General features: G+C 35.7%; 1 protein-coding gene across 1 annotated transcript in view; it reads left to right on the forward strand.

Moving 5' to 3' along the window:
* Positions 1-23,436, forward strand: part of DIAPH2 (diaphanous related formin 2) — a 263,767-nt gene that overhangs the window by 171,702 nt on the left and 68,629 nt on the right. The window contains exon 26 of the mRNA XM_019472249.1: positions 6,989-7,124. Within this exon, the coding sequence (XP_019327794.1) occupies positions 6,989-7,124 (136 nt within the window). The remainder of the gene's footprint in view (positions 1-6,988; positions 7,125-23,436) is intronic.

Here is a 23,436-nt window from a genome sequence, read left to right on the forward strand (position 1 = left end):
AAACTGCTTCCATAAAGAAAAAAAGATGGGTCATTGTCATAGGAGACTCCCTTCTGAAGGGAATAGAAGGCCCAATATGCAGACCAGACCCACTTCTTAGGGAAGTCTGCTGCCTCCCTGGGGCCCAGGTAAAAGATGTGAAGAGAAAACTTCCTACCTTGGTACGGCCCTCAGATTATTATCCATTATTGATTTTTCAGGTAGGAAACGATGAAGTTGCAACTAGAAGTCCGAGGGCAATTAAGAGAGACTTCAGGGCCTTGGGATGACTGGTTAAGGGATCAGGAGGACAAGTAGTGTCCTCCTCTATCCTTCTAGTTGCAGGGAATGATGAGGGGAGAAACAAGAAGAGCCAACCTATTGATTTGTTTTTCCTTGATCCAGAAAGATCACTTTTTTTGAACAAAACAATAATTCATCTGCTGTGGGCCTTCGTTTCTCTGCTCAGATTGTACCCAAAACAGCTCACATTTGTTTTTCTAGGATTTTTTTAAATTTTTTTTTTTATAATGACAATAATACAGTTTTGTTGGTGTGTAAGTATATATTTCAGCTCTTCTTTTTCAGGAATAACCTGAATTAGGCATGCATGTTTATTCTGTTATCCAAATAATGACTTAAAGGAGCTATTAAAACAGTCCCAAATCTGTCCACTTGAGGGGTATTTAGTAATTATTCAAACATATACTGTTAAGTAATTGACATACAATATAGTTTTTCATTGGTAGCCTTGAACTTGATTCAGTAAACACTGAAAACCTTTTCCACCTTACGCTGCTGGACAGTTTTAAGTGTTTTTGCAACACAGCCGATAAGCTGGCAGCAAAACCCTTCTCCCTACCTGAATATACAACAGCAGCTACACTTGCCAAAAAACTTAATCTGTAATGGCATGCCAAAGACATTTCATGTCACATGTAATGGCCCTGATGCATGAACCATGGAGCAATATCCCAAACATAATCTTTTCTACTTACTGTTTCATGCCCACCCATCAGGAAATTCAATTTGTCTGCTCTTGTTTAATACCAGCTCATTGCATCTCTTTTCCATTATTTTCATAAAGATAACAAGGTATTTGAATATGTTATCCTCCAAGAAATACTCAGGAAAGATCTTTCTTTTACATGTAAACTGATTGTTCAATCTTCTGTATTTTAACACTCTTTATTTCTATAGATTAACTTCCAGTTAATCCGAGTTCGTTGTTCCTAATGAGTTATGACTGAAAAAGATTCCCCCCCCCCCCCCCCCCCGGCCGTCAACAAACCTCTACGCGATTTAGGGAGGGCCTGAGGGATGATCACAGACAGCCTTCATTATTGGTGCGTGACCGCTTTGTAGCCAACTGCATCTTTAATATCCAAGGAGATTTGTGCATTACAGTTTGTTTTCTTTCTTCTTGTTTTTAATAATTTACCTTTGAGAGTCTATTTACAACCATGTTGGTGTGTGAATATCTGTTTGTCTCTCAAAACTTAAGATATGTACAGAATTCGAGGTACATTAATTTTTTATTTGCTTCTTAAGGAAGCCAAGCTATAAACTGGCAGTCCTGCGTACAAGAGCCTTACTTCAGTGAATCCTAATAAACACAAGGGGGAACATCAAGCTACATGCCCCTTCAGCTAGCTCCCTTAACAAGAGATAATATTCCTTGCTGAATCTATTTCTCTGCTAGGAGAGACAATAAATTGGTTTTGTTTTTATTAAAAAACCCAAACAACTCCACACTCAAACTTTCTCGTAACTTTTAATTTACAGTTGAATTAGCAAAACTGCATGCTGTTGTGCACCAATGAAAAATACAGGGGGTCATGAATAGCACATCAAAAAAAGGGGTTGTATACATTAAAATATTTATGAATGTTGAGATTCACTTGAAAATTATTTCAGTTTTTGCATGCACTTAGATGTTTTGAAAAGACAGTATCTAGATGAATACTTTTCAAAATGTTTTCCAAAGCTGTTGGGAAGGCTTTTATTCTTAACTGTGGATTGCTTCTTGCTTTATGACATTTGTCTGATTGGTAACTGTTATATTAGTTTGCTTTTATCCTTTAATTAAGGAATAAATATAGTTGCATAGTGTATACCTACAAACACCAGTATGTACTTTGTCACTGTTGAGCTACTTTGCAGTAACAAAACTGCTGATTCCCCCCCCCCCCTTTAAAAGCAATGCCAATTACAGAGCTTTTTTTTTAGTATTCAAACTGATCTCTACCTTTTAGTGATTAGGTAATTTAGCCTGCAAACCTACACAGAAAGGATATCACTGTCATTCGAAACTTAAGCATAACCTGATAACCCAAAATAGCACTGTTCTGTATTAAAAGAAGTCCACTGAAACTCAGGAGTTTAGAAGAGAATAGGTATAGAGGAGTATAAAAGTATGTCAAAGAAAAGGGAGGGGAAAGTATGAGATGATGTCCAGACTTCTTTTAACTTAAGGCTTAACTTTAGATTGGTGGGGCCCAAATAACACCGTGGTAAGGCAGGTGCAGAATCATGTTGCCTTTGTATTAGAAATTGTTAGGCTCGTCTACAGTCTGGAAGTCTAGAAAGTGAGGAAATAGTAAAGAATGAAGTAATCGAAGCCACATGAGAGAGAAAAATAACTCTTTGCAGTAAAACTGTAGAAAAGGAAACTTAAAGGATTGGTGGTATAATTCAGGCAGAGCAAATGCTATAGAAACTACTATACCTCTGAGTCAAAATTCTCTTTACCTTTATTTACAGCTTTGAAAAACTATGATCAAATTTGTTAGCAATACTAATTCAAATATAAAGTATGTTTATAAATACAGATGAATATATATTTATTTTGCTTTCCGCACATAACTTGAAACATCTGGGAGTATGTTCTTGCAAATGATTTATTTCAGGCTTTCATCCAACTCTGACTAAATGTACAGTAGTAAATGACATAAATAGGAAATGGTTAAGAGTCAGACTGCCTGATGGAGAGTAATAACAAACAAGTATGTTCCAGGTGGTTTGGTTCTGAGATACTTTATGAAGGAAAGGGATTGCATGCACTAAATGATGGTGATGATTCAAATAGATCATCCTTGTTTTTTTTTGCCCCCCACAATATTCATTTTGAATTGGTATGTAGATGAAAAGAAGGTATGTTAAATTTCAAGGAATGTGGCATAAAACTATTTGGATGGGTAGGAGGAGGTCCAAGAGAATTGGGGATGGCAGGAAAGAATCCACTAAATACTAATCAGAAATACTAGGGCTGTTAGCAAGCACTTACCGGAGTACTACAGCAAAGCTAAGAGCGGATAAGATGCCTTTTTTTTTTCTCTCTCTAGAGTAACCCTTTTATGTTGTTATGAAAATGCTTCTGAAGCTGTATGTGTGCAGTGCTGCATTGCAGTGTTAGTTCTGAAATGGCCAATCTAGGGACCAGGAGCCCCAGAGGCGTGTTTGTGTGATGCCCTGCTGGGGTTTCTCTCTCCTGCCTTGCAGAGTGCCCAGTCTGACCGCTGCAGAAAGTGCCAGGTGTTAATGCCCCTTTGCTGCAACCTGTACCTGTTGTAGCACCAGGTTGTTTTGAAAAGCTCTGGTATTTCAGGTTAGCACTTAGTGGATTTTTTTACTTGCTGTCCCCAACTCTTCCTTTATAGTCTCTGGAAAGAAACTATATGTGAAGATACTCTAAAAGCATTTACGGTCTGGAAGAAAATAAAATACTAGGAAATGTGCATTTTGAAGAATAATGGACAGGCCCATCTGGCCTCTTTGTGCTTCCTGTTCTGCATGTGTTGGAATGGTGGGGTTTGGGTTTTTTGTTTGTTTGTATGTAGATATGCATGTATATGAAGGGATGGGTGTAGGTAGATGAAGATAGGCACTCTCACACACAGTTATCAGTACTTTGTTATCTTACCATTCTTCAGGAAGATTAAACCTTTCTTTTGAATGGCTTTTGTTTGAATCATCATTGGTAGCCAGCATATTTTATGAACTGCAATCTGTATTTTCATATAATCTCCCTTCAGCTGGGACTTGTAGAGTCTGGCTCAAAGTGAATTTCCAGATAGAATAACTTTAGAGCTTGTTTAGTTCAGTCTACTGCAGTCTTCCTGTTAGAAAATGTGACAGAATCTATGATCTAATCATAGTATGTCAATGGCTAGTGGGCTACTAGTTCAGCCATGACATTTCTTCTTTGCTTTCTCTCATAAGATTGTGGGCATTTACTTTCATTACAGCCAGTGAGGTTGCAGTAAAATGAAATCTCTGTCAAGTGTGATTGAATGTGCAGAGACAGAACTGTCCAAAACCAGAAAGGATAAAACATTGATTTTCTCCTTTAATTCTCTTTTCTCTTTTCTGAAAGAAAAGGTGTTTCTCAGTGCAATTGGTTATGTGATGGTACAGCAAATGCAGTTCTTTGTCCAATTTTCAAGTGTGTCCACAAGTAATGTCACTGGTAGCTGTGGTATCCAGCATCTCTGCAAAACAGCTTCAGCTGTTATGGAAGGGGCTCTATGTAGTATTTTACCTCAGTAAACTCTTTGAAATGGCATATGCACACTGAAATATGCTGTCCCTTGCTTGAGTGAGCATTTGGGAGTCTTGGATTACCAAATACTGATATAATTTATATAAATCTTAACCCTTAAAGGTGCTTTAGATAGGATTTTGTTTTGGAAGTGACAGTCGTTGTCCGTAGTTCCTTCCTAGCATGTATACGGTAAGGTGAATAGTCATCTTCATTTATACACATTTGAAATGTAATTTCTGAGGAATATATTGAACTGTGTGTAATATGAGTCTGCCCCAAATTTCTTAAAGGAAATTTTACATGTGGAATAATAACTGATATATTGTCTTGGATATTTACAAAGACATCCCCAAAGAAATCTTTTTTGCTTGTATTTGTGAACATAAATGATTTTCCTAGTTTTAAGGCATGATTAAATTGTGTAGGAAATAAAGTAAACATTGACATGGAAACCATTTATCTTACGCCCTGTGCTTAGTAAGTATTGACTGTTCAGCTTTTAAGCTGAAACGTCATTAATGAGCATGTGCGTGTTAATTCTGGACTTTTTTGGATCCAGTATCTTCTTTACGGTTGTTAGTACTTGTTGGACATGATGTGCTGGGACTCCCAAAATCACCTGAAGCCTGGACCTACAGTACTTGTAGGTAGAGGATGCTAGTATACTGTGAGTTGGAGAGGAAAGGAAGCAATAAATTTGTAGCTGTTGTGAATATAAATAAGAAAATTATCCCTGACGTTTATCAAGTCTGTCTGTGACATTAGGTGAAATTCCATCATGATGGATCTCAGTGAATTTCTTCATGATAAATGAATCTTAGGAAAGGCGAAACTAAGGAGAAATTTAGGATCTTGGGGAACAGCTTAAGGGTATTCAAATATTTCTCTTCTTTCAGAGAGCAAGCAATGTAATAGGAGTTATGAAGGTATTTGTGCAAAGAAGTGGTAAGTGTAATGGGTTTGCGTGCCCAGGTGCTGGCAGCGGGGGCCTGCAGGGGCCTCCTCCGTGAGGAGAGGCTGGGGCAGCCCTGTGCTGGACACAGCCGGTTCCAGCTGCTTCTGGATGGCTCCACAACAGCCCCGCCGCAGGGCACAGCCGATCCCAGCAGTGAAGCTGGTGGTGCCTGTGTAAAAACCTGTTTAAGAAAGGGCAAAATGTTGCACAGCAGTGAGGAGTGAGGGGAAAAAGTGTGAGAAACAGCCCTGGGAGCACCAGGGCCAGAGAAGAAGAGGGGACGGAAGTGCTCCAGGTGCTGGAGCAGGGATTTCCCTGCAGCCCATGGAGAAGACCCGCACTGGAGCAGGTTTATCCTGAAGGACTGTAGCCTGCAGGGAGGACCCACGCTGGAGCAGGTGAAAAGCGTGAGGGGGAAGGAGTGGCAGAGAGGAACTGTTATGGACTGACTGCAACCCCCTATTCTCCCCCATCCCCGCTGCATCCCTCAGAGTGTGTGTGGGGGCACAGAGGAGTTGGGAATGAAGGAGTGAAGTTGAGCCTGAGAAGAAGGGGGAGGGGGGAGAGGTGTTTTCTTTTTTGTCTTTGTTTCTCACCATCCAACTGTATTTTAATTGGCAATAAATTAAATTAATCCTCCTCAAGTGTTTTGCCCATGACAGTAATTGGTGAGCGATCTCCCTGTCTTCATCTGAACCCATGAGCTTCTCATCTTATTCTCTTCCCATCCTCTTGAGGAGGGTGAGAGAGAGAGTGGCTAGGTGGGTGTCTGGCAGCCAGCCAAGGTCAACCCACCACAGCAAGAAATCAAGATTAACCTCCTTTGGAAAAGGAGGATATCTTCTAGACCAGATGGAGGCAAGATCATGGGAAGAGATTTTTTTTGTTGTTGTTTTAATCCAGGGATGTTCTCTTACGTTTGCAGTTTTTAGTTTGGTAGTTTGTGTTGACTCAGAGGCTTTAGATTTGGAATTTTAATCTATAAATTCAACTGTGTTCCATTACTTTTGATGTGTTTTGTGTATGTAAGTGATCCAGACTGCTTTGGATATTTCAACAAAAATGTCTGAGGAATTGTAGCTTAAATTTTAGTAACTGAGTTTCAATTACTTGTAATTGAAGTCCATTATAGTGGGAACTTGGCTTCATCCCTACTCATCCCTCCTAACAGCAAGATACAGGTTTAAGCTAGACTTACAGTATTAATAGTAAAAAAAAATACAAGCATGTTGCTGCTAAAAAAATTTGGAACTTTTTCATTCATCCTAAATGCAAAGCTATTTCAATTTTCATTCTTCTGATTATCTAATAATGCTGATGTGTACAAATACTATGGTAAGTTATGTTCCCTCTAAGGTTTCTGAAGATGCTTGAAGCACTGGGTGCCAGTCCCTGTTTTCCCACCCCCCCATTGGATATAAATACAGTATCTGTGCAAACAAGGTTATTTTTGTTATTCTTTCTAGTTTTCCTCAGTATATAGACACCCATGTTCATTTTATCTAATGCAGGAGGCGTTAAAAGAAAACAACAAAAGAAGAGAAATGGAGGAGAAAACGAAGAGAGCCAAATTGGCAAAAGAGAAGGCTGAACGAGAGAAACTGGAGCGACAGAAGAAGAAGCAGCAGTTGATTGATATGAACAAAGGTAAGACATCACTTTTAGTGGAGAGATTTGTTAAAAGAAAAAGTAAGTGAGGAGTAACAAACTGAAGGCTATTCCTGATCAATATGAAAAATACTTGCTGTCTGCTTTGAAAGCTGAAAAAAAAAGGTTAACTTTTTCAGTGAAAATTCTGTTTTGGTTTAGCTTACCTGATCCTGTAATTCCGTGTCTGCCACTTAATGTGTAATGTTCCTTTCAAGGCGTTCTGTTGTGAATTATTGGCTTGTTTTCATTTGTAGCAGTTAATTGATTTTTTTTTCATATGGATTTACTTCCAAGAAGAAGTATCTTTCTTGCTTTGTTAATTTCATTCTGTAAATGTCTCTATAACCGAGGTAGTGTGGCAATTAACGTCTGTCTTTTTGGGCTTGGAGGCTCCATGTTATAATGGATGTTCTCCCAACAGTCCTATTAGGAGCTAGAAAATCTGGTTGAGCTTGGAGCCTAAGTAGAGTGACATTTCAGCATGATAAAAAGCAATGTGTTGAGCTTGTCAGCTGTGAGAATATTGTATTTTGCATGAGGCCACCCTAAGAGAGAGGAAAGTAAGAATGCAGGAGGAATCAGGTGGTCCTGATATTGATGCTGTGCAGATTCCCAGAAGGTTGTAAAATACAGGCTTTATTCTTTACCTCTTTGACTACAGAAGGCAAGTAGAGGTGGTAAAAGCGTACACTGGATTATGCAAGAGATTACTTGAGGCTGCAATTTTTTGTTCAGTTTCCATGTGTTTGTGTTAATCTGCTAATCTGACCCAGCTGTAAAACACTTGTCCTTTTTATCCCCTGAACAGACTAACAGGTACATACTCATGGCAAAATGCTGTTTGTTTTTTGGTTGTGATGAACTTTATGGAAGATGTGATGATGTATTAACTTTGTGTAAGGATGATGTTGCAGTAAACCACATAATTATGACAAACTAACATAGTGGTATGCTGGAGATTGATCGAATTAAGTTTAGAAATAACACTGCCTTTCAAGGGCATATATACAGCATCTGTAAAGTCAGTTTATACAAGGATGAAAAATACTGGAGAAATACTAGACCAGGCGAACACACTCACTCCAACATATAAGAGGATGACTGTGGAGGTGAACACAGAGCCATGAAAAGACAAGGTACTGGTCAGAATTTCCATCACTGATAATGCGGTAGTGCAGAAATACTGTCATGTAATACGATACTGTTTGGTGTCGCGTATATTTAGAATGCCAGTATTTCTGGCATATCGCTAAATTTCCTATCGCTAGTGAAAAATCTATGACTTGTGTGTGGACAGCCAGCCCTCAAGGTATGTTAGCCAGCCAACCTTCCCTTCCTGTTTGGCAACCACCATTTCTCTAGAACCTGCAGTTACACTTGTATCAATATATCTTACAAATATATCATCTATTTAAGCATTAATTTGCCAGACTGAATCATATTTACAATGGTTTCAGCAGGTTGTGCTGTTTTATCTTTATTGATATAGGTATACAAGTGTTACAACTTTGTGGTTTTTTTCTGCTCATAAATTTCACAGTTTAGATTTGGTAAAAATGGGCAACCCATATATAAACCTGCAAAAACGAGGAAGTGGACAAAGTGAGAACAAGTTTTATTTACAAGTGAAGAATCTTTCTTCTGTCATCACTATATATGTACTATTATATTTTAAGAAATCATAAATTAGATTTGCTGTTGTATTTGCTGATTGTGATAAATTGTTTTTCCCAATACTTCATTCTTTGCATTCTGAGTTTTAAAAGTGACTTTATATTAATGTACTGTAATTTGTATACCATGATAGAAAACAAATTATTTATGTGGGAATCTTTTAAAAATTCTCGTGTGTTTGTGTACATAACTTTGCCACAAAGCCTTAGAGTTTTGCTGTTTATTTGATTGGTTTCTGTTGGTTTTGAAGTTACTTCCCCAGGGCTGGTTTGGAGGGTTTCTGCACCGGTACCACAAATCCTATTATTTTTGGCCTTGCTTGAAGTGGCAGTGACGCTGCATGGAATATACTGTAGCATAAGTTTTAGTGAACAACTCTGTTGCTTTGTATAGATGAACTTTGTATATATAAACTTAAATTTCATAAAATATAAAGATTCTTCTAATAATTTCAGTTTAACTATAAACAAAATATAAAATTTAAATACAGGTGATGCATAAATATGTTTTCTATATTTTGTGAAGTTAAGCTCATGGAGATGTCTAATGAGACTTTTCTAATCCATTCTTTCAGCATTTGACTAATCTTTCTTTAATATCTGTCACCTGACAAAAAAAGTCTTGTGTAATGTGGACAGGCACTTTTCTGTGATTGGGGTTAGAACAACCTAAAAATCCCATCATCACCCTCCCCTCTACCAGTGTACTTGAAGACATACTGAGAGAGGTTAGTTTAAACTACCACTTAAGACCATGTAAGCTAACATGTTTTTATTAGCTGTTGAAAAGTATGAGAAGCCCACTTAGATACTATTGTCAGTGTCTGTGTTTAAAGGCTGTAGCTAACAGATCAAAGTTACACCTTCTTAAATTGCTTCAGCTCAGTTGGTGAGAGCATACCTGTCTACATTCGTTAATTTTTTAGGCAGATGAGGAGTAGACCATGCTTAGCAGTAACATAGATGCCTCCGTATACTGATAGCATTTTGCTTTTCATCGTGAAAGGCTTTTCCTATCAACAGATGCAACTAGAGTTTAATTTTGCATTATATTTCTTCTTTACTGAAACTGCAAATATGTGAATAACTGTACATGGCCAAATGCACTGAAACTGCCATTTAAGTAACTAATGTTTCTAAATCAGTGACACAAAGTTAGTTTAATACTTCTAAAATATTTTTTCCAATATTTAGTTATATTGAAATATCCATTTCACATATTACAACTCTATTGCCATGGTAGGAGGCAGGGGGATCGCTCCATCCACTGAATTCCACGGCATTGATACTCAATTAACTGTTTTTGCCAAGTAACTACTTTTTTTTCTTGATACATCTACTTCTGCATGCTCATTGCTGCTTATATAAATAGTTTGCAAATTTGTCTAAGTGAATGTGACACAGAAGACTTAGAGGAAAGAGGCAGATGTCCTCTCAAGCTGTCATTTTGACAAGGTGATTTTCACCCAAAGGGTGTTTTAACCTAACTCTGTTTCAGTTATTTCTCTAGCTATATCTTCAAGAATAAAATTCTAATGCATTGCTACAGCCTTTCAGGTCAGAGCAATAGGGTTCCTACATTTCCCAGCCTTTTAGCTTGTAATTCTATAACAAGTATTTTTTGCTGTTACCTGGTTACACAGCTACAACTTTTTTGTGGCCACTGGCAAATCCAGATTAGAATTAATTAGAATTAATTAAATATTACAATTACTATCTGTTTCTTGGTGTGACTGAGAGAGCAGAAAACTGCAGTGTGGCCAGAATCAAGGACTGTCCTGTATAATTCCTAGTTATAAAGTAACCTTAGAGTTGCCAATATTTTAAAGACCAGGTTACTCAGTTTGGTGTTTTGTGCTTTGTGTAACTGAGAGGCCATGTAAATGCTGTGTGTAAACTGATATAAATCCTGCTAAACATTCCAAAATGTGTAAAGATGAATGTAAAAATGTAGAAAAGCTCTCAACTCCATATAAACTTTAAAGTGATTTACAGTGGACAGCATCGTACAAACTTAAATAATTCTAAATCTTAAAACATGTCCACATTTCAAAAATACAAATTTTTTTGATGCGAAATTGAAAGTGGGCTGATAGGTGAAAAAATCAACATACACTGTCTAATATAAGAAAATACAGTAGGAACTTATCCAACATGTGCACTTCTCTTTGCCTCAAGAAAACGTCATTGTATCAACGTGTATTATGTTTTGTAAATAAGCACAGTAATACATACAGAAGGGTTAAGTGGTTAAACAAAACTAAATATTAAGTGAGACTAAGATCTTTTGAGCCTGTGGTTTATCTTGAAGTCAGTTCTATTGGAAATTGTTTCTTCAGTTGTAGTCAATGGATTTGGCATTATTTGGGATAAAATTGTTGATACAAATGAGCTGTTTTGGACAGAAAAGGCTGTGTAATGGGTTGAGTCAAAGGCAACTTTTGTGACTTTCTATAAAAGCAGTATGATGGGCAAGGCATTATGGAGTACCCAACTTATGGAACACTTCAAAATGTCTGAAGTATTTTCAGAATTTAACACCATCTTCCCCTATCTGTGACATGCTCAAGCAGTTTTAGAGGAAGCTATTAATATCCATATAAAAGTGGTTGTTTAAAGACTGATTAAAAATTACAATTAAAAAAATCTTATCAAAATTGTTATAATTGGTTGAATTTGGCTGAGAGAAGTAAATTTTTTATTTTGACATGGAATTCCACTTTTATTTGCATTAATGTTTTTCAGAATAAATTTTAAACTCTTCGTAGTGAAAAAGTGTATTTCATATATCGTTGATTTAAAACTACACCTTATAACAATTTATAGCGAGACATGTTGTTTAATATTAAAACCTCCATTTTAAAAATTCTATTAATATGGATTTCCCATTATGTAGTGCCTGAACATCTCTCACTGATGTGTGGTGCAGTCACTCTGTAATGCAGTCAAAGCCATAGCAAGACAGTCTTGCAACTGTTGTACTCTGTTACTTCCAGACAATGCTAGTGTGGGGTGGTCAGCTCCATCTCCTCAGCTGTAGCGGTAGGGCTTGGGAATATTTGGTCCTTTCTGGTGTCCTTTTCACTCTGCTATTATTTATGCATGTTTGTTATGCTTCCCGGACTAGAAAGGTACCTCTGTTTGCCTGTTTTCCTGGTGTTTCTATGGAGACATAGAAAGACCTAAGTGACTTACCCACACACCTAGAGATCCCAAATTTCAGTCTAAATCATGAACCATTCTTTCTCATTACAGGAGAGGAATTCTGTAGGAAAAGGGCTTAACAGTCCCTTCTCTTCTTTAGCATTCACTAGTGCTACGGAAAGAGAACATTCTTTATAGCTGTTTTTCAGCAGTGTTTCCTATTTTTTGAGGGCTGTAGCAGACTGGGCTACAATACGTTTGTACGTAGTCTTTCATGACTTCCATCTGATTTAACATCTGCAAAATTCTTGCAGCATTGCTTCCATGTGCATATCTGAACAAGAGAGAAAAAAAGAACTGAAGACAGCTTTCTAGGAGCTGAAAAGTGTGTAACAGCAATTCTGATGCAAATGTTATTTAATCAGAAACAGTTTTGCTCTTCATTATATCTGATTACTATGGCAATTAAAATCACCTTTTAACTACCAGTATTAGGATAAAAGATAGAATGAGCTTCCTCAGTCCCAATTAGTATTGAATTAATTGTTTTGAAGACATATTAACATTCTTCCCTAATGCAGATGAAGATAATGGAAATGAAGTTCTGTGCTAGTGGTTGATGGATATTCCTACTTTCCCTTTTCAAGTACTCTTATATAAGAATTCATATGCTATTTATTCAAACTGGTATGTACTAGTATCAGCAATAATTCTGTTGTGTTTCCTTGAAGTGTTGTTAGACTTGCATTGACCGTTGCAGGATACAATTCAAGAAGGTTACTTTTGCTACAGTTTTCTAATGATTCTGTGCTTTCCTGATTGTTATGTGTTCCTTCTATGTCCTTTAGCATAAACAGAAATCCATACTAAGTTTATTACGAGATACATACCATTTTGTAAATGTCTTAGCCTTAATCCATTGGATTTATATATTGGCTACTGATTGCATGGGGTACCTGGAGTGATAAAACTTGGAGCTTACTTACATTCTACAGATTATTAATTTGTGGTGCTGGATGCCAGTGAGGCAAGTGTTACAATTCCTTTGGGAAGTCATTATCTTTCATATTGATGTCGGTGGTCTGTTTGAATATGCTGCACTCTTCCTGAAATAAAATATTCACAGAAAAAAATTGGATGGAGATTTACATTATGCTTAAATGTGAACATCTATAGAACCAGAATGAGGTTCGATTTTTCTTCTCCAAAGCAATTATGCATGAGTTGCTCAAAATTTTTTAAGATCTGTTTATGTAGCAGTTTGAAGCCATCTTGAGAATGGGGGGGACATCAAAATTACTGTAAATGTTATTAATATGGGTCAAAACCAGCTCAAGAGAAATGCAAATAGATGTGAGCATGGACAGGAAGCTAGAAAGAAATTACAACTGAAAATTTAATCTCACCTTTTAAAATTTTGCACTGGAAAAATTTCTGTTTATTTGTGAATGTGGTGTATGGTACCTTCCAAGTAAACTGATTTAATGAGTTAATTTGTTGGGTAGGGGGAATTATTAGGCTCTGAAATCTGAGGTTGGGATAATTACAGGTGAAGAAAGGCAGAAGAATTGGATTCTTTTCTCTTAAAGTAGGTTTCTTGGGGACTATTTACTGAACAGTAACAAGTGTTAACTTTGGATAGTTGTCTATGCAAATTCAACTTTTCCTTGGAGAAAGTATTCTTATTTCAAAAAGTTATTGTTGTTAATTTTGAAAATACCTGTAATATTCTTTATCTCAAAGTAGTTGTTATGTAACATTATATTTGTATATTTTGTAGAACTTCCAGTGTTAAAAAGCATTTCTGAAATAATTTAGTTGATCAACTAACTTTTTCTTTACTATAAGGTTTGTTCAGGAATCAAATAGCAAGGAGGAGAATTGCATATAGAACTATTGTGAAATGGAAGTTTATTTGATTGTAATGGCAGGACAAGTTTGGGTAGTTGCTATGTAACATTATATTTGTATATTTTGTAGAACTTCCAGTGTTAAAAAGCATTTCTGAAATAATTTAGTTGATCAACTAACTTTTTCTTTACTATAAGGTTTGTTCAGGAATCAAATAGCAAGGAGGAGAATTGCATATAGAACTATTGTGAAATGGAAGTTTATTTGATTGTAATGGCAGGACAAGTTTGGTGACTAAATTCTGTCTTAGTGGAATGATTATGTTTTTCTGTGGTTGTAGTATCTCATTTCTAATAGAACTGTTAAGATGCTGTCTTCACAAGAATAGTTTCCCAAATGTAGGAAAGAATATCATGTTGATGAGCCTCTTTCTACTGTATGCTTACTGTTAAACAACCCTCCCAATTGTTTAACAGTAGTATACATAAAGTTAACTTCATAGATTAAATAGTGATCATTTGCCAATATATATCATAATAGATCTTCACTAATAATTGTCCATATAAAGTATTGAATAATGAAATGTTATAACACTTCCAAAAATGTTAACGCAGTTTTGTACCCCGATATAATCATTGTATTTAAAGGTAATTTAAAAGGCTGATGATAAGGCAATGTATACTTAAAAGGAAAAGTTCTTTAAGGCACCAAAGGACATTTATTTTAGTGATAAAAGCCTATTTCTTCTCAAATGTAGAGATCTAATTAAATTAACTTGAACTTTATGGCGTTGATTTCAGTGGTTCTTTGTTAGTTGTATAATCAGACTTTCAACTTGAAGTTGCTGGCCAGTGGTGAGTTGTGCAATCCACTGGTAGAAGATTTAAAAAATTCTAAACATATTGCATTTCATCTTTTAAATGTGCAGCAGAAACAAAGACTCTGCTTCTGGATTTGTATCCAGAAGATACATTTTTGTTGACAGCAGAAAGTACAAATATGCTTGGGTTTTTTAGACATTGCCAGATGGGCAATAAAGGTAAAAGTGTGACTTTCCTGGTCTGGAAATTTAGATTCTAAACCTAGAGTGTGACTTTGCAGGTCTGGAAATTTAGATTCTAAACCTAGAGAGACATCATTTGGTGTCATATTCCATAAGGTGAGGGCCATAATGTAGTAACATTTGTCTTGAGAGTACAGAATGTTCAACTTTACCACATAAAAGATGATTTTCAGAGCGCCATCAAAAACTAAAAACAAAATATCTCTTTAAACAATGAAATACTGTAGTAATGAGAAACTATCAACTAGAAACTGTAGAAAAGTCAAAGAACTGATAGTTGGTCTGTACCAGTGTAACAAAATAGGTAACTGTATTAATGAGGAAATTTATATTCAAGGTTGGGCTCTAGATTATAAGTAAGTTCTGAAACGATGTGTGGTTTCTGCTATCTTCTGTATTTTTGTAACAATATACTCTGTAACAATTATTGTTTTGAGTGAAGTTTTCCGTGGTTGCAGTAGGACTTGGCTAGTCAGTAGTTTCCAGGTAAATCCTGTGACATATCAGGGTCAACAGTAAATTCCCTGTTAGAAACATCTTGGGTTATACATTCTAAATTCTGGTGTCTGTGTTATATTCAGTTTCCATACTTGTCCAGTTCACCTGAAATTGGTTAATCATCATGAACAACAATGTAGGTTTCAGAGCCGCTTTGGAATCTGTGTAGAAAGGATTCAAAAACATGGACAAGTTACAGCTTGACGTTTGCCATGGCATTTTTCTTTGTACACATTCTTAGTAGGAAAAGTCCTGAAATTGCATGCTTGACTTTCCAACCCCTATTGAAAAAGCTAATTCACAAAAATGAAGTTTAATAAAGATCCTTTGAAGGAATATTTAATTATTTTTTTTCAAACTGGGTGTACTGTGAGGTATCATGCTAATAAATGAAGTTTGGCAGTTTAGTCTGAACTAATTGCTTCCCTTTTTTTGAGATTAAATGTGTGATAAAAGTAAATGTACACTGATAGGGCAGTCAGGAGCTGGCCAAGAATTCTGTAAGCCATTGATGAAAGATAATTGATTCTCTATCATATGTGCATGCAGTTATTTTTGCTCTAAAATGTATTTTCAAAAAGTTTTCTTTCTTGCAAACTCTAATAAGAAAAGGTCAACTACAGAAGTTTTATTCTAAAAGGTAGAAAGGCTCATATAAAGCAATTACTGTCTGATGAATATTTTGTTATGTGTCACAGAGAGGTTTCTTTGTTACCTATTTGACTTCACAGTTGTCATCCCAAAATGAATTTAGGATCAACATTGATCGCTTCTGGTTCTGGCACTGAAAGCTGATATTTTTTGTGGTGTAAATTACTACAATTAGCTAAAAATGGTTTAGGACTTGAAATAATTTAAATATAAATTGAATGCTGTCACTACAAGATTAAAGAATAATAGTTTAAAAAAAAAAAAATCAGCAAGAATATGTAAGAAATCCTGATTCCTCAAAAGGAGTTCCCAAGACTGGTTTCTTCCCTAAAATATTGGAGCAGTTGCTCAACTATAAGCAATTTTTAAAAGAAAATTATTTTCTAATGCTAAAAGCATTGATGATTTTGTTCTGCCTTATGTATCTGCTAATCATATGAATTAGAAGTTGCTTAGTACTGTAACTGAAATGTAGCCTTTAAACCGTAGTAGAACTTGATTACAGATGCATTTAATTGTTTAGGTATCATACTGTCATTTTTCTTTAATTTTTTTGAGCTGCACAATCTTTTCCTTCCCACGTAGAGGCAATGTCTTCCCATTTGTTACTAAGTAAACCATGTTAAAGCCTATTTTTTTAAGTTTAGTGAAAGTCACCCTTGCAAGGGGCATAAGTCCTATTCAGAATGAGGCCCCAGGGGTAATGCTGATGCATTTCAATTAAATACATTCCTGCTGAAGTAGACCTTGACCATTGTGACATTTTCTGAAAATGAAAAAGTGTGCACATTTCAAAAATTGTTTCCAATAACCTGCCAGTACAGCAAAGCACGTTTTTTCTCATTCTGTTAACCTGATCTCAGGCTTACATAAAGTTATCATAAACAATGAGCTTAACTGGTGTGAAGCAAGGATTTGCCCTGTTTTGTAAACTGACATGAGGTATAGGTTCACTTATCAGTCATACTGTCCTAACTTGCTCTCCTTTAATTGAAAAGTAAGTCATGAGATTGTATTCTAGTGCAAAATGCCGATGAAGACTGCTTCCTGAAGATTTTTACTATGCATGCAAAATGAATTTAGCAAATGAATAAAATGCAAATATATGAGGAGAACACAAAAGCACGCTTTCCAAAAGACACTGAAAACTGACTTTTTAAAGTCAACATATTGCAATTAAAAATTCTGGTACTGATTATGACTAAGAAGTCTTGTTTAAAAGTTTATACAGGACACACATTAGACTTATGAAAAGTACTTAAAAGTTCAAAGCAAAACAGGGTAGTGCAAGATGTGAATAGAACTATAATTTTGAAATCATTTGGAGAAGCTGGCAGGTAGACAGCATGTGTTACCTAACGTGGTATTTGACCGGACTCTTTCGTAAGGGCCTAAATTTATGAAAAGATTCCTGGGAAGTTCCTGTAAACTTTTGCCCAAATGGCTGTTCGTTACTTACACTTTTTATTAACTTCGATTAGGTTACAATTAGTGTATTTGTAATAATAGGAGTACAAGATGTTTTGCAAAGTACATGAGAGTATTGCCTTTACTGGTAAATGAAAGTGCACCAGTAAATATATGGGTATTCCTGCAGTAATCTTCACCTATTCAGTGCAGGCAAATAAAAGGGAAGGCAGCAAAACGCTCCTGAAACAAGAGCATGTTCCCAGGGCCTCTCGGAGCCTTAGCTGTGAATCTGAACTGAAGAAACCAAATAGATAGGAGGTGGATCATGTTTTGGATGCATGGGCTGAGCTCTAATGTGGCTTCAAGTGAAGTGCAGTCTCTGTAGTTATTCTCCTAAGTTATTCAAGTAACTTAAAAAGCCTAAGCTGTTTTGTTGTTTCGCTTTTACCATCAATAGTGCTACCCCAGTTCTTACATTTCATTTAAGAATAGTAGTAGTTATTGGGGGTTTTTTATGTTCTAATCCAAATGGCCTCCTTTCTAGTGCAAACTAAAAATGCAGTCATCATGAAGGTCCTGAAAAAATCTGCTAGAAGATAAATTATCATCTGTCAAAAAGGTAGATTCCTACCTTTTTGATAGATGATAATATGCTGAAGGCTGAGGTAAAACTTTGTGCAATAGAGGCCACAAAAAGAAACTGAAATTGGTCTCACCGAGTTTCTAGTTCTTCCAGTCTAAATCAGAAAGTTATGTTTCTGAATCCCTTGTCTAGTATGTACTGAACATTTTTGGCTGGGAAAAATGTGACTGTTTACTTAGTGCATGGAAATATAGGTGACATTTGGAGGCAATGTTTAGATAAAATGTCTTCCAAGTTTGCTTTAAGAACTCACTTAAATCTACTCTTTCTTTGTGTTCTGTAATGGGGGCGGGGGGAAGGAAGTTTAAAATATTTCAATACTTTTACTCAAAAAAATTTGAGTAAAAAAGAAAATTAAATATTTTAAAAATTCTTTTAAAAATAGCTTATAAGAAGTGAGCTTGGCTTCAGGGAAATTGATACTTGTCTTCCTGAAGAAGGTAAGGACCTATTTTTAGAACAATTCAGTGCGATTGTTTAGAGGAGAGAAACTAAAAACTCTCATGAAGCTGAAATCATCAGAGCCGGCCACTACCACAAAAGCAAGTTCAAGAATGCCTGCTGAATCAGAGGCAACACAAGAAGTTAAATATTCCCATCGTTATGTAAAGTCTATGAAAGAGCTCTGATTTTACGTAAATTTGTCATTCAAGGTTCAGGTTAGGCCCTAAACGGAGCACTACCACGTGTTTTCTAGTGTGATCTTTCAGCATTGCTCTTTTAATTGCAAGAATGACTTTAAAAGCCTCATAGGCTACAACAGACTAAACATATTTCAGTTTCCAATATGAAATTTTAGCAGCAGTTATTTAAAAAAAAAAAAAACAAACCAACAAAAACAAGACAGTAAAACCTATTGTCCTGGCTCAGCAGTAGCTTTTATTGCTACTCAGGCTAGCAAAAGAATGATACTTTACCTGTGTATTTTTTGTCAACTTCAATGTTCATTTTAATGATATGAGTTATAAATAGAAAAGAACATATTTTGCATTTAATATCAGGAGGTATGGATGTTGGGGTCTCTTTTTGAGGTTTAGATGAGATTTGCCAGGAACATTTGATAAAGGAATGTAATATCAACAAAAAGGATGCTAAATCTAACTTAAGGTCATATTTCATAAGGTGCTAGCAGTGATAGCAAAGGGAAATATTTTATCTTCATCTCCATGTTGAAATGGTTCCTCTGTTTCAGAGGAACGCTGTTGAAACAGAGAAAATGGCTACAGAAGCAGGTGAAGGATTGCGTTTGTTCTGTGCAAAATAAGATAAAGTAAACATTCTTCATCATTCTCAAGTGTTTGTTTTCTACCTTTATAACACAGTCCTCATGGTTAATTTAGCAGCGTACAGATTATGCTAAAATAAATTACCTACCTATACTGACGAATCTTAGTTCTACATCTGTATCAGATATACAGTGCAAGAGCAGGCTGTTTCAAATAATTATTTTAAAAAGCAAAGATACTTTAATCCTTCTGCTGTGTTCCAGAGGTAGGTTAAATGTCAGCTCCATATACTTGTTTGTGTTGGGTAGAAGGCCTGATGTGTTTGATGAGCTTTATCTCTGGACTGTGTTAACTGCTTGAACTGTTTTTACGCAAATTCTCATATAGCGAATACAAGCAATGTAAGGCATACAGAACAGCAAAGCATCTTGATTTTTTTTTTTTAACATTTCCTATCTTAAGTACTTCTCAAAGAGAGATTCCCATGTAAGGAGGGTGACAATTAAAAAACTTAAATGTACATACAAAGCAGAAGGGAGACTCAGTCAGTGATAACAGGACTTGTCTAAAAGCGTGCTTGAAACTCTTAGTCCTTCACGTATTGATAATTATTTTTTTAAATCTTGATTTTATGTTTTACAAAGGGAGGCTTAAGGTTTGTATAATACTATTGCTGTCTTTCCTAGAATAGTATTGCACATGCAAAGGCACATTTACATTAATTTTACCTTTTTAGAAAATGTTTCTTTTCCTGTCTTGTTTCTAAATATTTACAATTGTAAAGTTAATATTGTAATTCCATCTCCACGTGCCATTTGCTGATGGATAAAATATAAAGAATGGCTTGAGTTTGGGACACATTATCTATCTTTGGAAAGCTCAACTTCAAAAATAATGTTCTGGAAATAGATTATATGCTTTGTTTCTATCTGATATTTTCTTCTTTGGGGAGTACTTCACATGAGTTTTGAACTGCTAATTGATTGTAAAGTTCTGAATGCAGTGTGTTACATGAAGAAAAATCAAGACAGAGTAGTCATACCTGATTGTACACTTTCTAATATATTTTTTCTTGATAAATATTCTAAACAAACAATTATTATTTGGAAGGACAGTTTTCCTCGTAAATATAAAGGTCATATCTGCACTAGAAGACAATTGAAAATAAAAACGCTTGCTCAAAAGTAAGGGCTTAGTTCACGCCTACAGATAGCCAGGAGTTGTGTTCTTCACACTGTAACTTACGCAGCAACATAAGTGCCAATAATTGGTTTCTTGCACTCTCACTCCCCATTTCGTCACGTACCCTTTTTAAAGGTACACCATCAATAAGGAGTTGCAGATTGATGCTCTAGGTACAGTGGATTGAAAAGATCATGTGACTTATGCTCCTGCTATTGCCTGTGCTATATCATATAATTCCTTTCAGAATTTTTTGCTTCATCCTTAAAATCTCTAGACTTCTTTCTTCCCACAGTCTTGTTTAGGAATATGTTCTAAAACATCATTTTTGATTGCAGAGATACTTCTACTAACTCAGCCTAAATATTTTCCTGTTTGCTGCTGTACCAAAACAGCCCTCTCTTGAGGAAGTTATCTGCTGGGATGAATTTTCTCTCTTGGGACTTTACAGATTCTAAGCACAGAAGGAGGTCGTCATACCTCTTTTCAGTGGCTGCTTTATGCAGTCTAAAGAAATCGTGCTGCCTGAGGCATTTCTTGTTATGATCCACTCCCCTGGTTATTGTAAAGGTTTTTCTAGTTGTGATTTGTCTTCTGTAATCAAGCTTGTATACCATTACTACTGGAAATAGAGTATGCTGACTTTTTAACATGCTGATCAATATTGGTAATTCATCTTTATATTGGAGCTCTTGGTCATTCCCTGATGAAGACCTCCTGGCTTGCACCTGAAGTTATACAAACTTGTTATATTTCTATTATTTTCACTTATTTTATTATTCAAAATCTTATGCATGTTCTGATCTTATCTTCCAAAATGGTAGTATTTCCGATTTGTATGTCATCTGTTGTTATGGCAAATCCACTAATTAGGTTTTCAGAAAAATTCAACTGATAAGCTCTCAAATGTTAAAGCTTCCTATCTATAAACAACCTTTTGTTGTTACTTAGCCAGATATTTTACTAATGACCATCTTTTCCCCCTTCCACTAATGAATTAAGCAGCCATTATATCAAATGTTGAACACCAGATAAATGAGAGAGAGAACTTTTCTAATCAAATGAAATGCAGTATAGTGCATTAACAGAAACCATAAGTTTAGTCTAATATCTTTGGCAGAACCATAATCTCATAATCTTGTGTTCTGATATCTTCAAAATTTGTTCAAAAGGCCTTTCATACTGCCAGGTGAAGACTATCATACTTCTCTCCATAATAATAATAATAATAATAGGTATTTCTTCACTTCAAATGGCACACTAATTTCATAGAGATTTGCAATTTGCTTCCACATCAGTGGAGAGAACGTTATATTAGCTGTTTTGGCATTACTCATCCATGGTCATTTATCTATCTTGTCTTTGTTCCAAGGGGTAGTACTATTTATGTGCATTAATATTGAAGTGAAAAGTTCACTCAGTTTGACTGTGTTGGGATTATTATACATCTCTTGCAATAGTCACTGTCCTGTTGTAATACTTTCACCCCTCACCCCCACCCTTTTGTACATCCAAATCTTCAGTTTCTGATTTAACTTCCTTTGGTTTATCAAATATCTCCTTTTTTGAAATTGGCAGACTAGTTCCAGAGTACTAATGTTTAGAATGTCATTTAACATAAAAATCTGACCACAAATACTAAATGCTTATTATGACCAGTTCATCTAAAGCCTGTTGTTATTTATAAAAGCAAACGTAAAATCCAGAATATTGCTTTTATACACAGCAAATTTGTTTATAGATGCACGATATGACTATTCCTCACCATTCATAAGTGGATGGAGCTTATGACAGTCTTTTTTGTACATAATTCCATGTTATGGCCTACTCTAATTCCTTCTTCTTTTTCCCTTCTTCTGTTCTGTTTCCTCTAACTGGTCAAAAATTATGAAAAGTTTAGGTATCTTGATGTTAAGATTGCCGGCTCATCTCAGATGTGACTTTATTTGTTCATTATCATATCTTTTTTCTCTGTCTGTGCCTCTCAGCTTGCTTGGGGCTCTTCAGCAGTGTAAGAAGCAATAATATTGTTCTATGGAAGAAGAAAGTTCTTTTTGTCTTCATGATTTTCACTGAAAGTGGCCAAAATCTGTTGACTAACACTGGTCTAAATTGTGGGACCTGCGAGAGGACGAGTCTTACTGTAACCTCCTAAAAATGCGCCCATTTTCAAAACAGACTGTATGTGCTAAACCAAGTCTGCAATAGAATATTAGTGTGAAATGCAAGTGAAAACAAATCGGGCTTGCAGTTAACATATCAAATAATGATTAAGAATTTTTTTGCCTTTTCAGTTCTGTTTAATACCTATAGTGAACCTGGCTCTTTGCTAAGGCTAATCAAAGCCTTATAGAGCCAGTCATAAGATGGAAACAGCTTGCAGATTTTTTTGCATGCATGCATACATTTGCTGTCTCTTTAATGCTTGGGACCAACTTGGAAAAGAAAGAATGAGGAAGAAAATTGCTTGTTCCAAGTGAAACTCCTGTCCTTGTGTACAATGGAATATATCTGAAGGAGAAATAAGATTTATGTATTTTATTTCCACTGACAATTTCTGTTGGAAATAAGTTTCTCAGTTTAGAAACTTCTGGTAGTTTTTGTCTTTCTGATTTGTTTCTACAAGTTGCTGTAGGTAGTATTAAAAAAAAAAAAAAAAAAGGAAAAAAAAAAAAAAAAGGGCAAATCAAGGAGATAGCTGGTAATATGTGAAGTACCTCAGCAAGAACTGTGGGGAAAGGCTGAAATTTCTGTGGAATTTTATTTATGAATTTTAATGAAGGCTAACTGAAAATGCAGTTCTTTGTCCAGTTCCCACTTAATCACCTGACGACTTTGATTAAGATGCAGTGCTGAGATCAGACCTAGCATAAATTTTACTTTGAGGAGTTAACAATCTCATCACTGTGTTCTACATCTTCCTTATTTCATGTGTCTTTATATTGTATATTTTGGTATTCCAAAAATA

This window comes from Aptenodytes forsteri, unplaced genomic scaffold (genome assembly GCF_000699145.1).
Source record: "Aptenodytes forsteri isolate BGI_AS27 unplaced genomic scaffold, ASM69914v1 Scaffold371, whole genome shotgun sequence".
NCBI lineage: Eukaryota > Metazoa > Chordata > Aves > Sphenisciformes > Spheniscidae > Aptenodytes > Aptenodytes forsteri.